Consider the following 17,007-nt stretch of genomic DNA (forward strand, 5'->3'; position numbering starts at 1 on the left):
CTCCTGCTTTTCTTTCTCTCCCAGGACTGCTTGGGCTTCTGTCACCTTCCCACCCTTTGTCCTTTTTGGATTTGTGGGGGTGACCAGGAAAGATTCTCCCCTGGGTAACTGACTTATAAATTAAAGCAAACTCATCAGCTAAAATGGCCACTTGCCAAGCTCTCTGAACCCGCTGCTCCTCCGCAAGGGTCTTTATGGAGAGTGGGAGAGAGTGTTTAAATTCCTCTAACAGAATTACTTCTGAGATTCTCATAGCTGAGCTGCACTTTAAGAGCCCTCAGCCACTGGTCAAAAGCCAGCTACTTACTTATTTCAAACTCCAGATAAGTTTGATCAGCTTGCTTCTTGAGGGTGCTAAATTTTTGGCGATAGGCTTCGGGTACTAATTCATATGCCCCAAGGATAGCACATTTGGTCAGATGTCAGACGAACTCTCATCTGGCAACAGGGAATAAACCTCATGGGTTTTTCCAGTTAGCTTACTTTGTAATAAAAGAGGTCAGGTCTCAGCTGGCCATTTTAGCTGCCTTGCCAGTTTCTCAAAAGACACAAAAAATGCTTCTACGTCTCCCTCATTGAATTTTGGGATTAGTAGAGATAGCAACTTACAGATAACAATTCTGTACGCAGCCCTGAATTACACTGCTCTGTATTGGCTATGCTTTCACTGGGCTTACTCTGTTGCCCCCTAGTTAACTCAAACTGTTTCAGCTATCTTTCTTCACATTCTTTCTGGAAGGCTCTTTCTTTCTCCCTCTCCTGTCTCTTTCTCTTTCTCTCTCTTCTAATTCAAGTTTCTTTTGTCCTAATTGTATCTTTGCTAGCAATACCCTGTCACAGTCTACTTCTAACACTGCTCCTGCTTCTTCAAATTCAAGGGAAAAATGGTTGGCCACCAGTCTTAGGAGTTCAGACTTCCTCGCCTTGCCACATACAGTGATCCCATACTGCTCAGCCATTATTCTCAACTCCTCCATAGACAGTGCTTTTAACTTATCCCAGGTTACTTCACCCTGGCTTGGTGAGCTACTAGCTTCAGCTGCAGACATGTTAGTATTCTATCACACATAACCACAAGAAAACCTGCATTGAAATCTTTCTCTTTGTTTGATTGGGAACAATTTGGCTTCCCACTTCCAATTTCTTTCATTTGTCTGTGGGTAAAATCCAGGATGGTAGCCCCAAATTTCTGTTTTGACCAGGTGAGAAAGGGGTCCAGGGTTCCCTCTCAGTCTTCACCTAGTCTTACCGTAACAGGGTTTAATTTTAAACACACCGTGTTTTTAGCTCCCCCTTGGTGAATACATATTCACCGCTTTCCAATTATAAGGCAAAGAACCAGTCAAACAGTTTTTCTTAGGTTTGAAGCAGAAAGGTTGAAATTTATTAAACTGAAACTCTAATCCGGTGAAGACCTACGGATACACGACACACCCACGCGAGCATGCATATGCGATACACATATTGAGGCAATCTCTGAAGATGGTTTTTTGTTACGGATCTTCAAGTTTACTGTCGAGTCCTTGATTGCAGGTAGATCTTGCTTTTCATTGGTGCCCAGTATTTTTCTTAAACTTTGTTCACTGGAGGAGACTTTTCTCTCTTGGTGTTCATGTGTCTTCAGTGGATTTGGAGTTCCATGAGAAAGAGATGGAGCAGACAGGAGAGGCTGTGGCGAGCCAGCCAGGAGAGATCTTTTCAGTGCAGAAGGAAACAGATACTTTCAGTTCAAACTGTTTGTACAATTCAGAAAAACCCAGGTTGTGAAGCAGGTTAGTCATGTGACTAGCTGGTCTGACCACGTCTGTTTGTGGATTCTCTGGTCTTAGCTGACCCTGGAATGTCTCTTCTTACACACAACACCTGGTGCTCAAAGTCCATTGTGGGTTAAATTGAAGCAGGGAATAGCCCCTTTGTCCTTCCGAGCACTGGCTGTTAGTATAAAAAATTGTTTTTACAGCCAAGGGCCTGGTGATTTTTCAAACAAGTCCTTTCTTCACTTCAGCAACAGTTTGAAGTTTAATGTTCATATGGAAAAATTAATATGCCTCATTCTTAGCAGGTGGGGGTCTGGCATGACGCTGTACTTCAAACATGCTGCAGAGTCCTCGATTGTAGGTAGGACATGCTTTTCGTTTGGGCCCAGTATTATTCTTAAACCTTGTGTAATGTTGGAGAATTTTCTCTCTTGAGGTTCACGTGTCTTCAGTGGGTCCCGAGGCTTGTGAGAAAGAGATGGGAGCAGACAGGAGAGTTCTTCTCAGTCCAGGAACAAACAGTCTTTATGATTTCAAACTCTCTGTGGCGAGTTCAAAAAAACCCTGGACCAGCCAGTTAGTCATGTGACCAGCTGGTCTAACCAGCCCTGGCCCTTATGAATTGTATCACCTTCGCAGGCCCTGGACTGCACTTCCTTACCCCTTCACTGTCTGGTGATCAAAATTCATTTGGAGTAATTGGAGCATGGAATAATCCTTTGTCTTCACAAACACTGTCTGTTAGTATGCAAATGTTTTTCAGCCAAGGGTCTGGTCGCCCTTGTAACAGGCCTTCACTTCTTCCCAGCAACAGTTTGAAATCAATGGTCATATGACAAAATTAATATGCCTCATTCTTGGCAGGTGGAGGCCTGCATGACAGTCACTAGATTTGGGTATGGCATCCCTGAACTACCTAAAGCCTTAACAACATTAATAAGTCAAATGAACACCTCCCAACACCATCATTACATTCTAGATCAAGGAAATAAAGCTATAGCCAAGGAAATTCCAGGGGTGGGGGATTCAACACATTGGTGGGAAATAGGGATAAACATGGAAAATCCCCCTGGATTAGAATAATTTCACACATATTGGTTATAACCCTGTTATTGGTGCTAATATGCTTACTGCTGTACACTTGCTACTTGAAGCACCTGGTACACCAGACAAGATCACAATTAAACACGATCACAGCACAAAATCTCTTGGAAATAGGTAAATATGGAAGTTCAAAGTACACAAGAATTTCATTTCAAAGGGTCGGCATAAATACCTTCCCCTCAAGGTGGGGATATTGTAAGATAGAGTTCACTACTTGGTATAATATTAAATCTGTATACTGTATGGTGTAATGTCTTAAAATATGTAAGCTTAATTAGAAGTGATTATGAAGATAATAATGCTTTATAATATTGTTAAAGTAACTATAATATGTGTAAGCTCAATTAAACATGATACTAGGCCGAGAAGCAAAGCATGATGGTAAATTTAAGCCAACTTGAAGATGTTAAAAGCAAAAAGGAATGTGCTGAGGCAAGGTTATGTTTAAAACAAGCTGGCAGCAAGGAACAGAACCTTGAGCAAATATACAAGAATGTGTTAAAGTAGTGGTATGTCTGAAACTAACAGATAATGAAAGACAGAACATTAATTATGTTATAATTGAAACAGAAGGTTTAAAGTTTGAGATCCATTATCACTAGAGTCAAATACATTGCTGTAACTCATTTAACAACTGTTTGCATGAAGATCCTAGATAAGGAATAACTAAGTTGCAAGAAGATGGAATAAAGTGATACCAGAGGGTTAAGCATAGAATTTAATGTTAAAGGTTAAAAGAATGATTATTAAAGAGTGTGAGTGAGATAGCCCAGGTGATTGTCAGTTGGCTCAAAGGAGAAAAAGGATATAAAAGAACAGATATTGAAGATGAGAAGCAGCACAAAAACCTAAAGGAAGAAAGAGAATCTTCATTCAACAGAACACAGCAAAAGAAAGAGAGACCGTACCACAGTCACTCGGAGGGCTACCACTGAAGGTCTGAGGAACAGACTGTGACTATCAGCTAAGTATTACTTCTTTCAACTGGATGTAAACTACTTAATAAATCTGCTATACTTATAACCAATATATATCTGTACACCCCCCTCACACCCCCATCCCCCACCCCCCTCGCACCATCTTCTCCTCGCAACCCCCTTCCCCTGCACTGCTCTCCCCTACCCCCTGCAGCCCCCCTCCCAGCTCCCCCTGCACCCCCTTCCCACCACACTCGTCCTCCTCGCACCCCCTCCCCCCCACCCCCCCGCACCCTCTTCCCCCTTCCCCCACCTCCTCCCACCGGCACCTCTGTGTAAGGGCCCCAACAACCCTTGTGGGCGTCTCGGGAGAGACCAAGGCTCAGGGAGTAAACCCTAACAGAAAATCCAGAGCGGAACCCCGAAGGCGGTCATGTATCACCTTTGGCATGTTTCCGGAAGTTCCTGCAGCCATACTGGTGCCAAGCGTCATGCTCTACACTCCTTTAGACCCCAGCAGGAAGGCCAAGAGGGGGGTTTTGACGCTTGGGAAACTCACAACCTCCATACATTCGCCCAGGCATGCGCCATGGAGAGGTCACTCCATTGTAGCCTCACAGCGACCAAATCAACACGGAAGGCAGCTGTTACGGGTTATAAGTCCAGCTCAATTGGCGTAGAGATTGGGCGCCATGGGTTGCCTTTGTCGGTGGGAGAGGTCATCGCATCTCACTGGACAGCTACCGCCCGCCTCAAACCGGGCAGCCGCCAGTCAGTAAGTTTCTGTCCCGCCACAGTCCACCTGCTTCAATGGGTGCTTGGAGCTCAGGGTCATTGCCTGACAAGTGGACTGTAACATTGCACCAAACAGCACGACCAAAAAAGGAAAGAAGGTACCAGCCCTTCGTTTTGCAAGCTGGAACGTCAGAACTATGTGTCCTGGCCTGTCGGAAGACCTTACACAAATCAACGATTCTCGGAAGACCGCCATCATTAACAACGAGCTCAGTAGACTCAATGTAGACATTGCAGCACTTTAGGAGACACGCCTCCCTGCGAGCAGATCTTGAAGAGAGCAAGACTACACCTTCTTCTGGCAGGGTAGGGATCCCGAAGAACCAAGACAGCAAGGATTGGGCTTCGCCATCAGAAACTCTTTGCTCAGCATGATAGAGCCACCTACAAATGGCTCAGAATGTAGACTATCCATCCGACTGCTCACCACCTCTGGTCCAGTACACCTACTCAGCATCTATGCTCCAACACTCTGCTCCGCACCTGAAGTTAAAGACCAGTTCTACGAGGAACTCCATGATATCATTAGTAGCATCCCCAATACCGAACACCTATTCCTGCTGGGGGACTTTAATGCCAGGGTTGGGGCCGACCTTGACTCATGGCCCTCCTGCCTTGGGTGCTATGGCATTGGAAGGATGAATGAGAATGGACAGAGACTGCTGGAGTTGTGTACCTATTACAACCTCTGCATCACCAACTCATTCTTTCACACTAAACCCTGTCACCAGGTTTGATGGAGGCACCCAAGATCACGTCGTTGGCACCAGCTGGACCTCATCGTCACAAGGCGAGCCTCTTTAAACAGCATTCAAATCACATGCAGCTTCCACAGTGCGGACTGCGACACCGACCACTCCCTGGTGTGCAGCAAGGTTAGACTCAAACCAAAGAAGCTACATCACTCCAAGCAGAAGGGCCGCCCGCGCATCAACACTAGCAGAATTTCTCATCCATAGCTGTTATATAAGTTTCTAAATTCACTTGAAAAAGCCTTCCAAAAACACTCCCACAGGGGATGCAGGGACCAAGTGGGCCCACATCAGAGACGCCATCTATGACTCAGCAATGACCAACTATGGCAATCATGAGAAGCAGAATGCAGACTGGTTTCAATCTCACATTGAAGAGCTGGAACCTGTCATAGCCACCAAGCGCATTGCACTGCTGAACTACAAGAAAGCCCCCAGCGAGTTAACATCCGCAGCACTTAAAGCAGCCAGAAGCGCTGCTCAAAAAACAGCCAGGTGCTGTGCAAATGACTACTGGCAACACCTATGCAGTCATATTCAGCTGGCCTCAGACACCTGGGAAAGGCTTCCTCTGCTATGTTCAGACTGGCCAAGAGAGTGTCGGAAAATGGCGCACTGACACAGAACACAAAAGTCCAAGTGTATCAAGCCTGTCTCCTCAGTACCTTGCTCTATGGCAGCGAGGCCTGGACAACGTACATCAGCCAAGAGCGACGTCTCAATTCATTCCATCTTCGCTGCCTCCAGAGAATCCTTGGCATCAGGTGGCAGGACCGTATCTCCAACACAGAAGTCCTCGAGGTGGCCAACATCCCCAGCATATACACCCTACTAAGCCAGCGGCACCAGAGATGGCTTGGCTATGTGAGCCGCATGGAAGATGGCAGGATCCCCAAGGACACATTGTACAGCGAGCTCGTCACCGGTATCAGACCCACCGGCCTTCCATGTCTCCACTTTAAAGACATCTGCAAACATGACAGAAAGTCCTGTGACATTGATCACATGTCATGGGAGTCAGTTGCCAGCGATCGCCAGAGCTGGCGGGCAACCATAAAGGCGGGGCTAAAGCGTGGCGAGACGAAGAGACTTAGCAGTTGGCAGGAAAAAAGACAGAAGCGCAAGGAGAGAGCCAACTGTGTAACAGCCCCGACAACCAATTCTATCTGCAGCACCTGTGGAAGTGTCTGTCACTCTAGAATTGGCCTTTTTAGCCACTCCAGGCGCTGCTTCACAAACCACTGACCACCTCCAGGCGCTTACGCATTGTCTCTCAAGACAAGGAGGCCAAAGAAAGAAGAAGAAATATCTGTACTCATAGTGGTTTGTTGTAGTCATGGACGAGTCACCCTTGTTGGATTAAATTTAATGCTGAAAGTAGCAGGAAAGCTACAGCCAGTGTCAAGGATGTTACTGAATGGCTGCAGAGCACCCTGAGGGGGGAGGGTGAACAGCCAGCAGTGTGGTCCACATTGGTACTAACGACATAGGTCAGAAGAGGGATGTGGTCATGCAGAAACAGTTTAGGGAGCTGTGAAAGAAATTACAAGCAGGCTTCAAAAGCGGTACCACATGGAAGTGAGTACAGAAATAGCAGGATAGAGCAGATGAATGTGTGGCTGGAAAGATGGTAAAGGAGGGAAGGCTTTAGATTCCTGTGACACTGGGACCAGTTCTGGAGAAGATGAGATCTGTACCAGCCAGACGTGTTGCACCTGAACAGAGCTGGGATAAATTTCTTTGCAGGGTGATTTACAACTGTTACTGGGGACAGATTAAAATAACTTGGCAGGGGTGTGGGAATCAGGAGGTAATACAGGAGAGGAACACCAAGGTACACAGAGAATTGGAAGAGACAGATAACACAAGAGTATGAAATAACAAAGTATTAGGTGGGGTCAGAATGAGAGGTTTAGACATCCCTGGTATCATCCTGGTAAACCTCCTCTGTACCCTCCCCAAGGCCTTGACATCCTTCTTGACATAAGAATTGTGCTGACCAGACTCCAGCTGAGGCCTAACCATTGATTTGTAAAGGATTAGCATGACTTCCTTGTTTGTGTATGCAATGTCCTATTTACAAAGCCAAGTATTCCATATGTTTTTTAACCTACCTTAACAACATTCTCTGTCATCTTCAAGGATTTGTAAATACACATCCTCAATCCCTCTGCTCTTGCAATCCCCTCAAAATAGTACCATTATATTGCCTCTCTATGTTATTTCTCCCAAAGTGCATCACTTCACACTTATCTATATTCAATTGTATTTTCCATGCGTCTGCCCATTTCACCAGTCTGTCTATGTCTTCCTAAAGTCTCTTATCTGCATCATTATTTACTATGTTACCATGGAATCGTGACAGCACAGAAGGAGGCCATTCAGCCCATTATATCCATGCTGGCTCTCTACGACAGCAACTCATCTAGTCCCACACCTGTGCCTTTGCTCCAAAGCCCTGCAAATATTCTCTCTTCAGATAATTTTCCAATTCCCTTATGAAATCCATGATTGAATCTGCCCCCACCACACTCTCAGGCAGTGCATTCCAGATCCTAACCATTTGTTGCATAAAAATGTTTTTCCTCATGTCACCATTGGTTCTTTTGTAAATTAGCTTAAATTGGTGTCCTCTGGTTCTCGACCCTTCTGCCAATGGGAACAGTTTCTCCCAATCCACTCTTTTCAGACTCGTCGGGATTTTGAACATCGCGATCAAATCTCCTCTCAACCTTCTCTTCTCTGAGGAGAACAACCCCATCTTCTTCAATTTATCTTCATTACTGAAGTCCCTCATTCCCGGAACCATTGTTGTAAATCTTTACTGCACCCTCTCTGAATCCTTCCCACCCTTCCTAAAGTGTGATGCCCAGAATTGGACACAAAACATCAGTTGATGACAAAACAGTGTTTTATTCAAGTTTATCATAAATTCCTTGCTTTTATGCTCTATACCACTATTTATAAAGCCCAAGATCCCCTATACGTTTTTAGTTACTTTCTCAACCTGCCCTGCCACCGACAATGATTTGTCACATATACCCCAGGTCTCTCTGCACTTGCAACCTCTTTAAATTTGTATCCTTTATTTTAGATTGCCTTCCTCATTCTTCCTACAAGAATGTATCACTTCTCTGCATTAAATTCCATCTGCCATGTGTCTGCCCATTCCACCAGCCTGTCTAAGTCCTCTTGAAGTCTATCACTATCATCCTCACAATTCACAATATTTCCAAGTTTTGTGCCAACTGCAAATTTTGAACTTGTTCCCTGTACACCCAAGTCTAGGTCAATAGTATAGAACAAGAAAAGCAGGGGTCCTAACACCGGCCCCTGGGGAACCCCACTGTATACCTTGCTTCTGTCCAACAAATAACCATTCACTACTACTCTCTGTTTCCTGTCACACAGTCAGTTTTGTATCCATGCTGTCACTGGCTTCAAGTTTGCTGATAAGCCTAATATGTGACAATTTATCAAACAATTATATCTCCCTCATTAACCTTCTCTCATTACAGCCACCCCTCCTCCTTTCTTTCCTTCCCTATCTTTCCTGACTGCCTTGTATCCAGGAATATTTAGTACCTAATCCCGAGATCCTGCCCTTTTTTGAATTCAGTCTCTGTTAATGCCACAACACCATATTCCCATGTGGCAATCTGCGCCTGCAGCTCACCAACCTTATTGACCATGCTTTGTGTATTTACACACATGCACTGTAAACCTAATTTAGACATTATTGCATCCCCTCTTACTCTCATCACACCTAATATCTTACTATTTCCTATTCTAGTGCCATATGCTCTTCCAATCATTTGTGCACCTTGTTCATCCTCTCTAATATTATCTCCTGGTTCCCATCCCCCTACCAGGTTAGTTTAAACCCACTCCAATAGCTCCAGCCAATCACCCCACGAGGACATTGGTCCTGGCTCTGTTCAGGTGCAAGCCGTCCGCCCTGTACAGGTCCCACCTCCTCTAGAATTGGTCCCAATGTCCCAGGAATCTAAAGCCCTCCCTCCTGCACCATCTCTCCAGCCACACCTTCATCTGCTCCACCCTCCTATTTCTATACTCACTAGCACATGGGAATACTACCTTGGAGGATCCACTTGCTAGTGCTGCTTATTAATATTTTTACCAGCTCCCTAAAATCTTCCTGTCGTACTCCAGCCCACTTTCTACCTATGTCGTTGGTATTGATATGGACTGCGACAACTGGCTGTTCACCGTTCTCCTTCAGAATGTTCTGCAGCGACTCAGTGACGTTCTGGACCCTAGCACCAGGGAGGCAACATATCATCCTGGATTCACAACTCGAGATGTAAAAATGTCTGTCTGTTCCCCTAACTATAGAATCCCCTATCATTGTTACTGTCCCAATCATCCTCCTGCTCCCTGGTATAACTGAGCCACCTGTGATGTTGTGGACTTGTCTCTGGCTGTATTCCCAGAGGAACAATCACCTTTACCAGTATTCAAATACCAATTAGAGAGCAAGATGCACTCAGGGGACTCTGGCACTTCCTGCCTGGTCCTGATTTTGTGTCTGGTGATCACCCTGTCCCTCTCTGCCTGCACACCTGTAAACTGCAAGGTGACTACCTCTAGAAACGTGCTATCTTAGTCTCACGGATGCACTGCAGTGACACCAGCTACTGCTCAAGATCCGAAACCCAGAGCTCAAACTCCTCCAGCTGACAACAATTCCTGTATATGTGGTGTTTCCACATGGAACAGGATTCCACGGGACTGAGATGCCCTTCTATCTGTTAGAGTACTAACTAAACTTATCAGAAATAAAAGTCTTTAAAAAAACTTAAGACTGAATTCCTAAAACCTGACTATTTTTAGACCTGAGTCAATTAATCTAGTTCCTCATCTTAGACCCTTTCCTCAATACTTACCCTCATTCTCGATGTGAGTTTCCTCGGATCCCGCTACTCCTTCCTCACTGCACTGATTCTGACTTCACTCTGACCTCACTCTTTCAATTTCTGCCGATGTTGAGTTACTCTCGCTCCACTTTCTGGGGAAGTCTGTGCTGCTGCCGTGCTTTTTCTCCCACTCCGCTCTGGCTCCACTCCTGCTCCTGTTGATCAAATCTTACCTGATGTCACTTTTGTTCAGCTCACACACTGACTCAGACTTTCTGGACAGGACTCAATGTATACGACAGAAGCTAAAATGCACCACGAATGAATCACATTCATTACTTTGATAAATATCTCCGGATTCCCCAAATCGCTTGACAGCCAATGAAATACTTTTGAAGTGTAATCACTGTTGTAATCAAAGAATTTAAATAATCGTTCCTTTTAATGATTAAACATCAGTTTTACAAACCTGATATCCTGATAATTGCTTCTTGTTCTGTTTTCAACATTTCGTTCCTTATCAGACACCTGAATCTGTTTGTTGATTGTTTTGTTATTTCAATGTTGCTCTGGACGTCTAGAAGACCATTGGAGTCCTGCTGGTATCTTGTATCTTGTATTAAATTATATCCATCCTCACTCATCCACAGTATGTCCGGTTCAGGATACCATCCACTGGATTTACACACAAGCTGGATTCCATTATTATGATATTGTTTCATCTGAATCCAGGGCTTACGCCCCAATCCTGTAATCAACAGTGAATAGCTTCAGAAAGAACTATTGTTAGCAACACTTCCTATAGCCTGTGGGAAATATTCATTTAATGTTATTGATAAATATTTAATCATAGTCCTGGAATAATGTGACTTTAAAGGGATTCTGAACTGAATCTCAAAATATATTGTTATAGAACAGTGATGGTTAAATAATTAATGTAAATCAGATATCAGTTGTTCAGACTGATTAACTCCCACTTATGTGAGGTGACAGAGGACACCTGATACCAATGGGATTATACCCCAGCCTGGTATAAACACCTTCAAGAGGAGACGAAGGGAGAAAATCGGTGGACCAAAGAATCCATATATTACTGACCAAATATACATACACTTGGAGGCAGATGATACCTCTAGACACTAGAGTAATAATTCTGGTGGTGCCAATGGATTTTCAAACTTCTCCTGTCATTCTCTCTGTGTTCTGACCCCATTCCAAGTCCTGGGTGTGGGGTTATTTCTATATTAGGGTCAGGCACCTGCAGCAGTAGCAGTGCCCACCCAGCAGTCCTCTTGGGATATCAATCAGGTATGTTCCAGTCAGGTGGTATTGACACAGTGCCATCAACTGGCACATTTTACATCATTACCACCTCGGCAATGATGGACTGAAGACATATTTATCAGTGTTGTTAAGGAAGGTTAATCTGATGGTGAAAGAATACAGACACGCTCGATTGACACTAAAACATTGGCAGGTTTTTCCAATTTATTTGCGCCTGGAAAAGTGTTGCTGAGCTCCCAGGGGCTGTCTGTCTCTGAAAGATTCTGCAGGCACCATCTCCCCCAGCAGCAGCAGCAGCTATTTCTCACAACCACACCCCCATGGTGAGCTCCCAAGCACAGGCAGGAATCCTGTATAACACATTTACAGAAGGTTAACCCTGGAAATTTCACCAGGGTTAGCAGTGGATCAGCACAGTGCACACCCTGCCACGATTCTACCAGGATCAAACCACAGATGAAAATCCCTGCCTGTAATCTCAATTTTTTTTAATGTTCATTCATGGGATGTGGGCGTCGCTGGCCAAGCCAGCATTTATTGCCCATCCCGAATTGCCCTTGAGAATGCGGTGGTGAGCTGCATTCTTGAACCGCTGATGTAGGTGTTGGTACACCCACAGTGCTGTTAGGAAGGGAGTTCCAGGATTTTGACCCAGCGACAGTAAAGGAACGACAATATAGTTCCAAGTCAGGATGGTGTGTGACTTGGAGGGGAACTTGCAGGTGGTGGTGTTCACATGCATTTGCTGCCCTTGTCCTTCTAGTTGGTAGAGGTCACAGGTTTGGAAGGTGCTGTCTAAGGAGCCTTGGTGCATTGCTGCAGTGCATCTTCTAGATGGTACACACTGTTGCCACTGTGCGTCAGTGGTGGAGGGAGTGAATGGTTGTGGATGGGGTGCCAGTCAAGTGGGCTGCTTTGTCCTGGATGGTGTTGAGCTTCGAGTGTTGTTGGAGCTGCACCCATCCAGATAAGTATTCCATCACACTCCTGACTTGTGCTTTGTAGATGGTGGACAGGTTTTGGGGAGTCAGGAGGTGAGTTACACACTGCAGGATTCCTAGCCTCTGACCTGCTCTTGTAGCCACGGTATTTATATGGCTACTCCAGTTCAGTTTCTGGTCAATGGCAGCCCCGAGGATGTTGATAGTGGGGGATTCAGTGATGGTAATGCCATTGAATGTCAAGGGGAGATGGTTAGATTGTCTCTTGTTGGAGATGGTCATTGCCTGGCACTTGTGTGGCACAAAAGTTACTTGCCACTTAACAACCCAAGCCTGGATATTTTCCAGGTCTTGCTGCATTTCTACACAGACTGCTTCAGTATCTGAGGAGTTGTAAATGGTGCTGAACATTGTGCAATTATTAGCGAACAACCCCACTTCTGACCTTATGATTGAAGGAAGGTCATTGATGAAGCAGCTGAAGATGGTTGAGCCGAGGACACTACCCTGAGGAGCTCCTGCAGTGATGTCCTGGAGCTGAGATGATTGACCTCCAACAACCACTTACATCTTCCTTTGCGCTAGGTATGACTCCAACCAGTGGAGAGTTTTCCCCCTGATTCCCATTGACCTCAGTTTTGCTAGGGCTCCTTGATGCCATACTCGGTCAAATGCTGCCTTGATGTCAAGGGCAGTCACTCTCACCTCACCTCTGGAGTTCTGCTCTTTTGTCCATGTTTGAACCAAGGCTGTAATGAGGTCAGGAGCTGAGTGGCCCTGGCAGAATCCAAACTGAGCGTCACTGAGCAGGTTATCGCAAAGCAAGTGCCACTTGATAGAACTGTTGATGACACCTTCCATCACTTTACTGATGATTGAGAGTAGGCTGATGGGGCGGTAATTAACCGGGCTGGACTTGTCCTGCTTTTTGTGTACAGGACATACCTGGGCAATTTTCCACATTGCAGGGTAGATGCCAGTGTTGTAGCTGTACTGGAACAGCTTGGCTAGGGGCGCGACAAGTTCTGGAGCACATGTCTTCAGCACTATTGCCGGATTATCAGGGCCCATAGCCTTTGCAGTATCCAGTGCCTTCAGTCATTTCTTGATATCATGCGGAGTGAATTGAATTGGCTGAAGTCTGGCATCTGTGACGCTGGAGACTGCAGGAGGGGGCCGAGATGGATCATCCACCTGGCACTTCTGGCTGAAGATTGTTGCAAATTCTTCAGCCTTATCTTTCGCACTGATGTGCTGGGCTCCCCCATCATTGAGCCACTGCCTCCATTTAGTTGTTTAATTGTCCACCACCATTCATGGCTGGATGGAACAGGACTGCAGAGCTTAGATCTGATCCATTGGTTGTGGGATCGCTTATCTCTGTCTATCACATGCTGCTTATGCAGTTTGGCACGCAGATAGTCCAGTGTTGTAGCTTCACCAGGTTGACACCTCATTTTGAGGTCTGCCTGGTGCTGCTCCTGGCATGCCCTCCTGCACTCTTCACTGAACCACATGAAAGATATTAAAATAACAAAGACTGAACTAAACGTGGCTGATGGTTTCCAAAGAGCACAAGTTTAAACTCCTGAGAGGGTTGAGGGTTCAACTCCAGACTTTAAGCACAATTTCTAAGATGATGATTCAGTGTCATTCTGAGGAAATGCTGCTGCCACATTGAGAGTTTTTATCATTTATTTTTCTTCAGTGAAAGGACTTTGGGTTTGAATTTGATTTAAAAGTTGTGTCTCAACAAAAAGTAAATTCATATAGTTTTTTAACACAGTGAGTAGTTGGGGTCTGGAATGCACTGCCTGACAGTTTGGTGGAAGCAAATTCAATCGAGGCCTTCAAAAGGAAATTGGATAAGTAGCTGAAGATAAAAACTGTGCAGGATTATGGGGAAAGAGCGGGGTGTGGAACTGGCTGAATTGTTCTTGCAGAGAGCTGGCACAGACTCGACAGGCCAAATGGCCTCTTTCTGTGCTGTAACCATTCTCTGATTCTATGTAAAGCTGCAGGCATTGAAGAATGGGGATTGAAGCCACACAAGTCAGTGTGTGGAATGTGAACTCAGCAAACTGCAAACTAATTCAATGAAGGTCAACTGTCCAATCACAGACCCATTAGTCAGGATGACCTCCATTCTGTTTGGAAAAGAGCAAGAAATGTTCCCTTTCTACCCACACCTCAAAGGAGGATCAGAGATAGTCAGTTTAGTGAACAGGCCTGCAGGCAAGTCTGCTCCCTGGGGCCAGAATGAAGGATGAACCCATGTTCAGGAGTCTGTCAAATATTGAACAGAGGATAGAAAACACAGCCCTTGGTCCAGAGCTGAAAGTTAATTTGCAGGCAGTCAGATTCTTTACTGAAACGTTAGAAAGAGAGAAAGGGATGTGAAAACACATCAGTCAGTCCACAAAAAATCGAGGTAGTTCATTATTTCTTTTCAGCTCATTTTTAGAGGAGAGGCCAGATTAAATTTAGTGGATTTTTTTCTGTCACCCAAGATTAGAGAAGCACATGGGAGAACAGGTGGGAAAAACATGTTAACTAGTTCAGATCACAAGGGTTTCTACTGGTAAACCTCTGGGTTACAATATTGTATAATGAGATATTGGGTAGGACCGGCATGCTCCTGAATGTAAACCACTCAGTTTGTTTAATGTAGTGACAAGTACCTTGCACCAGATAGAATGGGGCCAACATTGTTTTACCTTTCTGCAGACTTCCATTGTTATTTAGGCTGATGTCCAGTGTTATATCCTGAAGAGAGGACTGACCCAGAAACCAATGTGGAGAGTTCCCATGTAGCATTGTAAGGAATGGGCATTCCCTTCACTGAGAGTTTTATTTATTTGTTAATGGGTTATGGCCATCGCTGGCAAGGACAGCATTTATTGCCCATCCCTAATTGCCGTCGAGAAGCTGGTGGTGAGTCACCGTCTTTAACCGCGACAGTCCATCTGGTGTAGGTGTACCCACAGTGCTGTTCGGAAGGGAGTTCCAGGATTTTGACCCAGTGACAGTGAACGAACAGTGATATAGTTCCAGGTCAGGATGGTGTGAGACTTGGAGGTGAACTTGCAGGTGCTGGTGTTCCCATGCATCTGCTGCCCTTGTCCTTCTAGGTGGCAGAGGTCACAGGTTTGGAAGGTGCTGTCAAAGGAGGCTTTGTGAGTGGGTACAGTGCATCTTGTACATGGCATACACTGCTGCCACTGTGCTCCAGTGCTCCAGCGCTGGAGGGAGTGAATGTTTAAGGTGCTGGATGGGCTGCTCATCAAACAGGCTGCTTTGTCCTGGATGATGTCGAGTTTATTGAGTATTGTTGGATCCAGGCAAGTGGAGGTTTTTCCATCACAGTCCTGAGTTGTGCCTTGTAGATGATGGACAGGCTTTGAGGAGTCAGGAGGTGAGTTACTTGCTGCAGAATTACCAGCCTCTAGTCTGCTTTTGTAGCCACAGTATTTATATAGCCAGTGCACTTGAGCTTCTGGTCAATGGTAACCCCCAGGGTGTTGATGGTGGAAGATTCAGTGATGGTAATATGATTGGGTGTCAGGGAAGTTGGAGATGGTCATTGCCTGGCACTTGTGTGGCACAAATGTTACTTGCCAATTATCAGCCCAAGCTAAATGTTGTCCAAGTCTTGCTGCATCTGGACACGGACTGCTTCAGTATCTGAAGAGTTGCAAATGGTGCAATCATCAGCGAACATCCCCACTTCTGACATTATGATGGAGGGAAGGTCATTGATGAGGCAGTGAGGATGGTTGTATCTTGGACACTACCCTGAGGAACTCCTGCAGTGAGGTCCTGGAGCTGAAGTGATTGACCTCCAGCAACCACAACCAGCTTCTTTTATGCTGGGGAAGCCTGTGACCGGTGAAGAGTTTTCCCCCGATTCTCACTGACTTTAATATTTCCAGGGTTCCTCGATACCACACTTGGTAAATACTGTGTTGATGTGAAGGGCAGTCACTCTCACCTCACCTCTGGAATTCAGCTCTTTTGTTCATGTTTGGACCAAGACTGTAATGAGTTCTGGAGTTAAATAGTCACAGAATCACAGAATTGTTACAGTGCAGAAGGAGGCCATTCGGCCTATCATGTCTGTACCAGCTCTCCGAATGAGCAATTCACCTAATGTCATTCCCCGGACTTCTCCCCGAAACACTGCACATTCTTCCCTTTCAGATAATAGTTTAATTCCCTTTTGAATGCCTCGATTGAACCTGCCTCCACCACACTCTCAGGCTGTGCATTCCAGATCTTCACTCACTGCATGAAGAACTTTGTCCTCATGTCGCTTTTGCTTCCTTTGCAAATCTGTGCCCTTTTGTTCGTGATTCTTTCACGAGTTGGAACAGTCTGTCTCTCTCCACTCTGAACAGACCCCTCATGATTTTCAATACCTCTGTCAAATCTCCTCTCAGCCATCTCTGCGCCAAGGAAAACAATCTCAACTTCTTCAACCTGTCTTCATAACTGAAGTTCCTCATCCCTGGAACCATTCTCGTGAATCTTTTCTGTGCTCATATCAATACCTTCATTTATTTCCTAAAATGCGGCACCCA

At 45.3% G+C, this 17,007-nt stretch overlaps 1 protein-coding gene across 1 annotated transcript in view; it reads right to left on the reverse strand.

Annotated features, from left to right (window-relative positions):
- The window catches only part of LOC137362541 (butyrophilin subfamily 3 member A3-like), a 156,130-nt gene that overhangs the window by 82,541 nt on the left and 56,582 nt on the right, over positions 1-17,007 (reverse strand). The window contains exon 4 of the mRNA XM_068026929.1: positions 10,672-10,950. Coding sequence (XP_067883030.1) covers positions 10,672-10,950 — 279 coding nt within the window. The remainder of the gene's footprint in view (positions 1-10,671; positions 10,951-17,007) is intronic.

The sequence above is a fragment of the Heterodontus francisci genome, unplaced genomic scaffold, assembly GCF_036365525.1.
Source record: "Heterodontus francisci isolate sHetFra1 unplaced genomic scaffold, sHetFra1.hap1 HAP1_SCAFFOLD_631, whole genome shotgun sequence".
Taxonomy (NCBI): Eukaryota; Metazoa; Chordata; class Chondrichthyes; order Heterodontiformes; family Heterodontidae; genus Heterodontus; species Heterodontus francisci.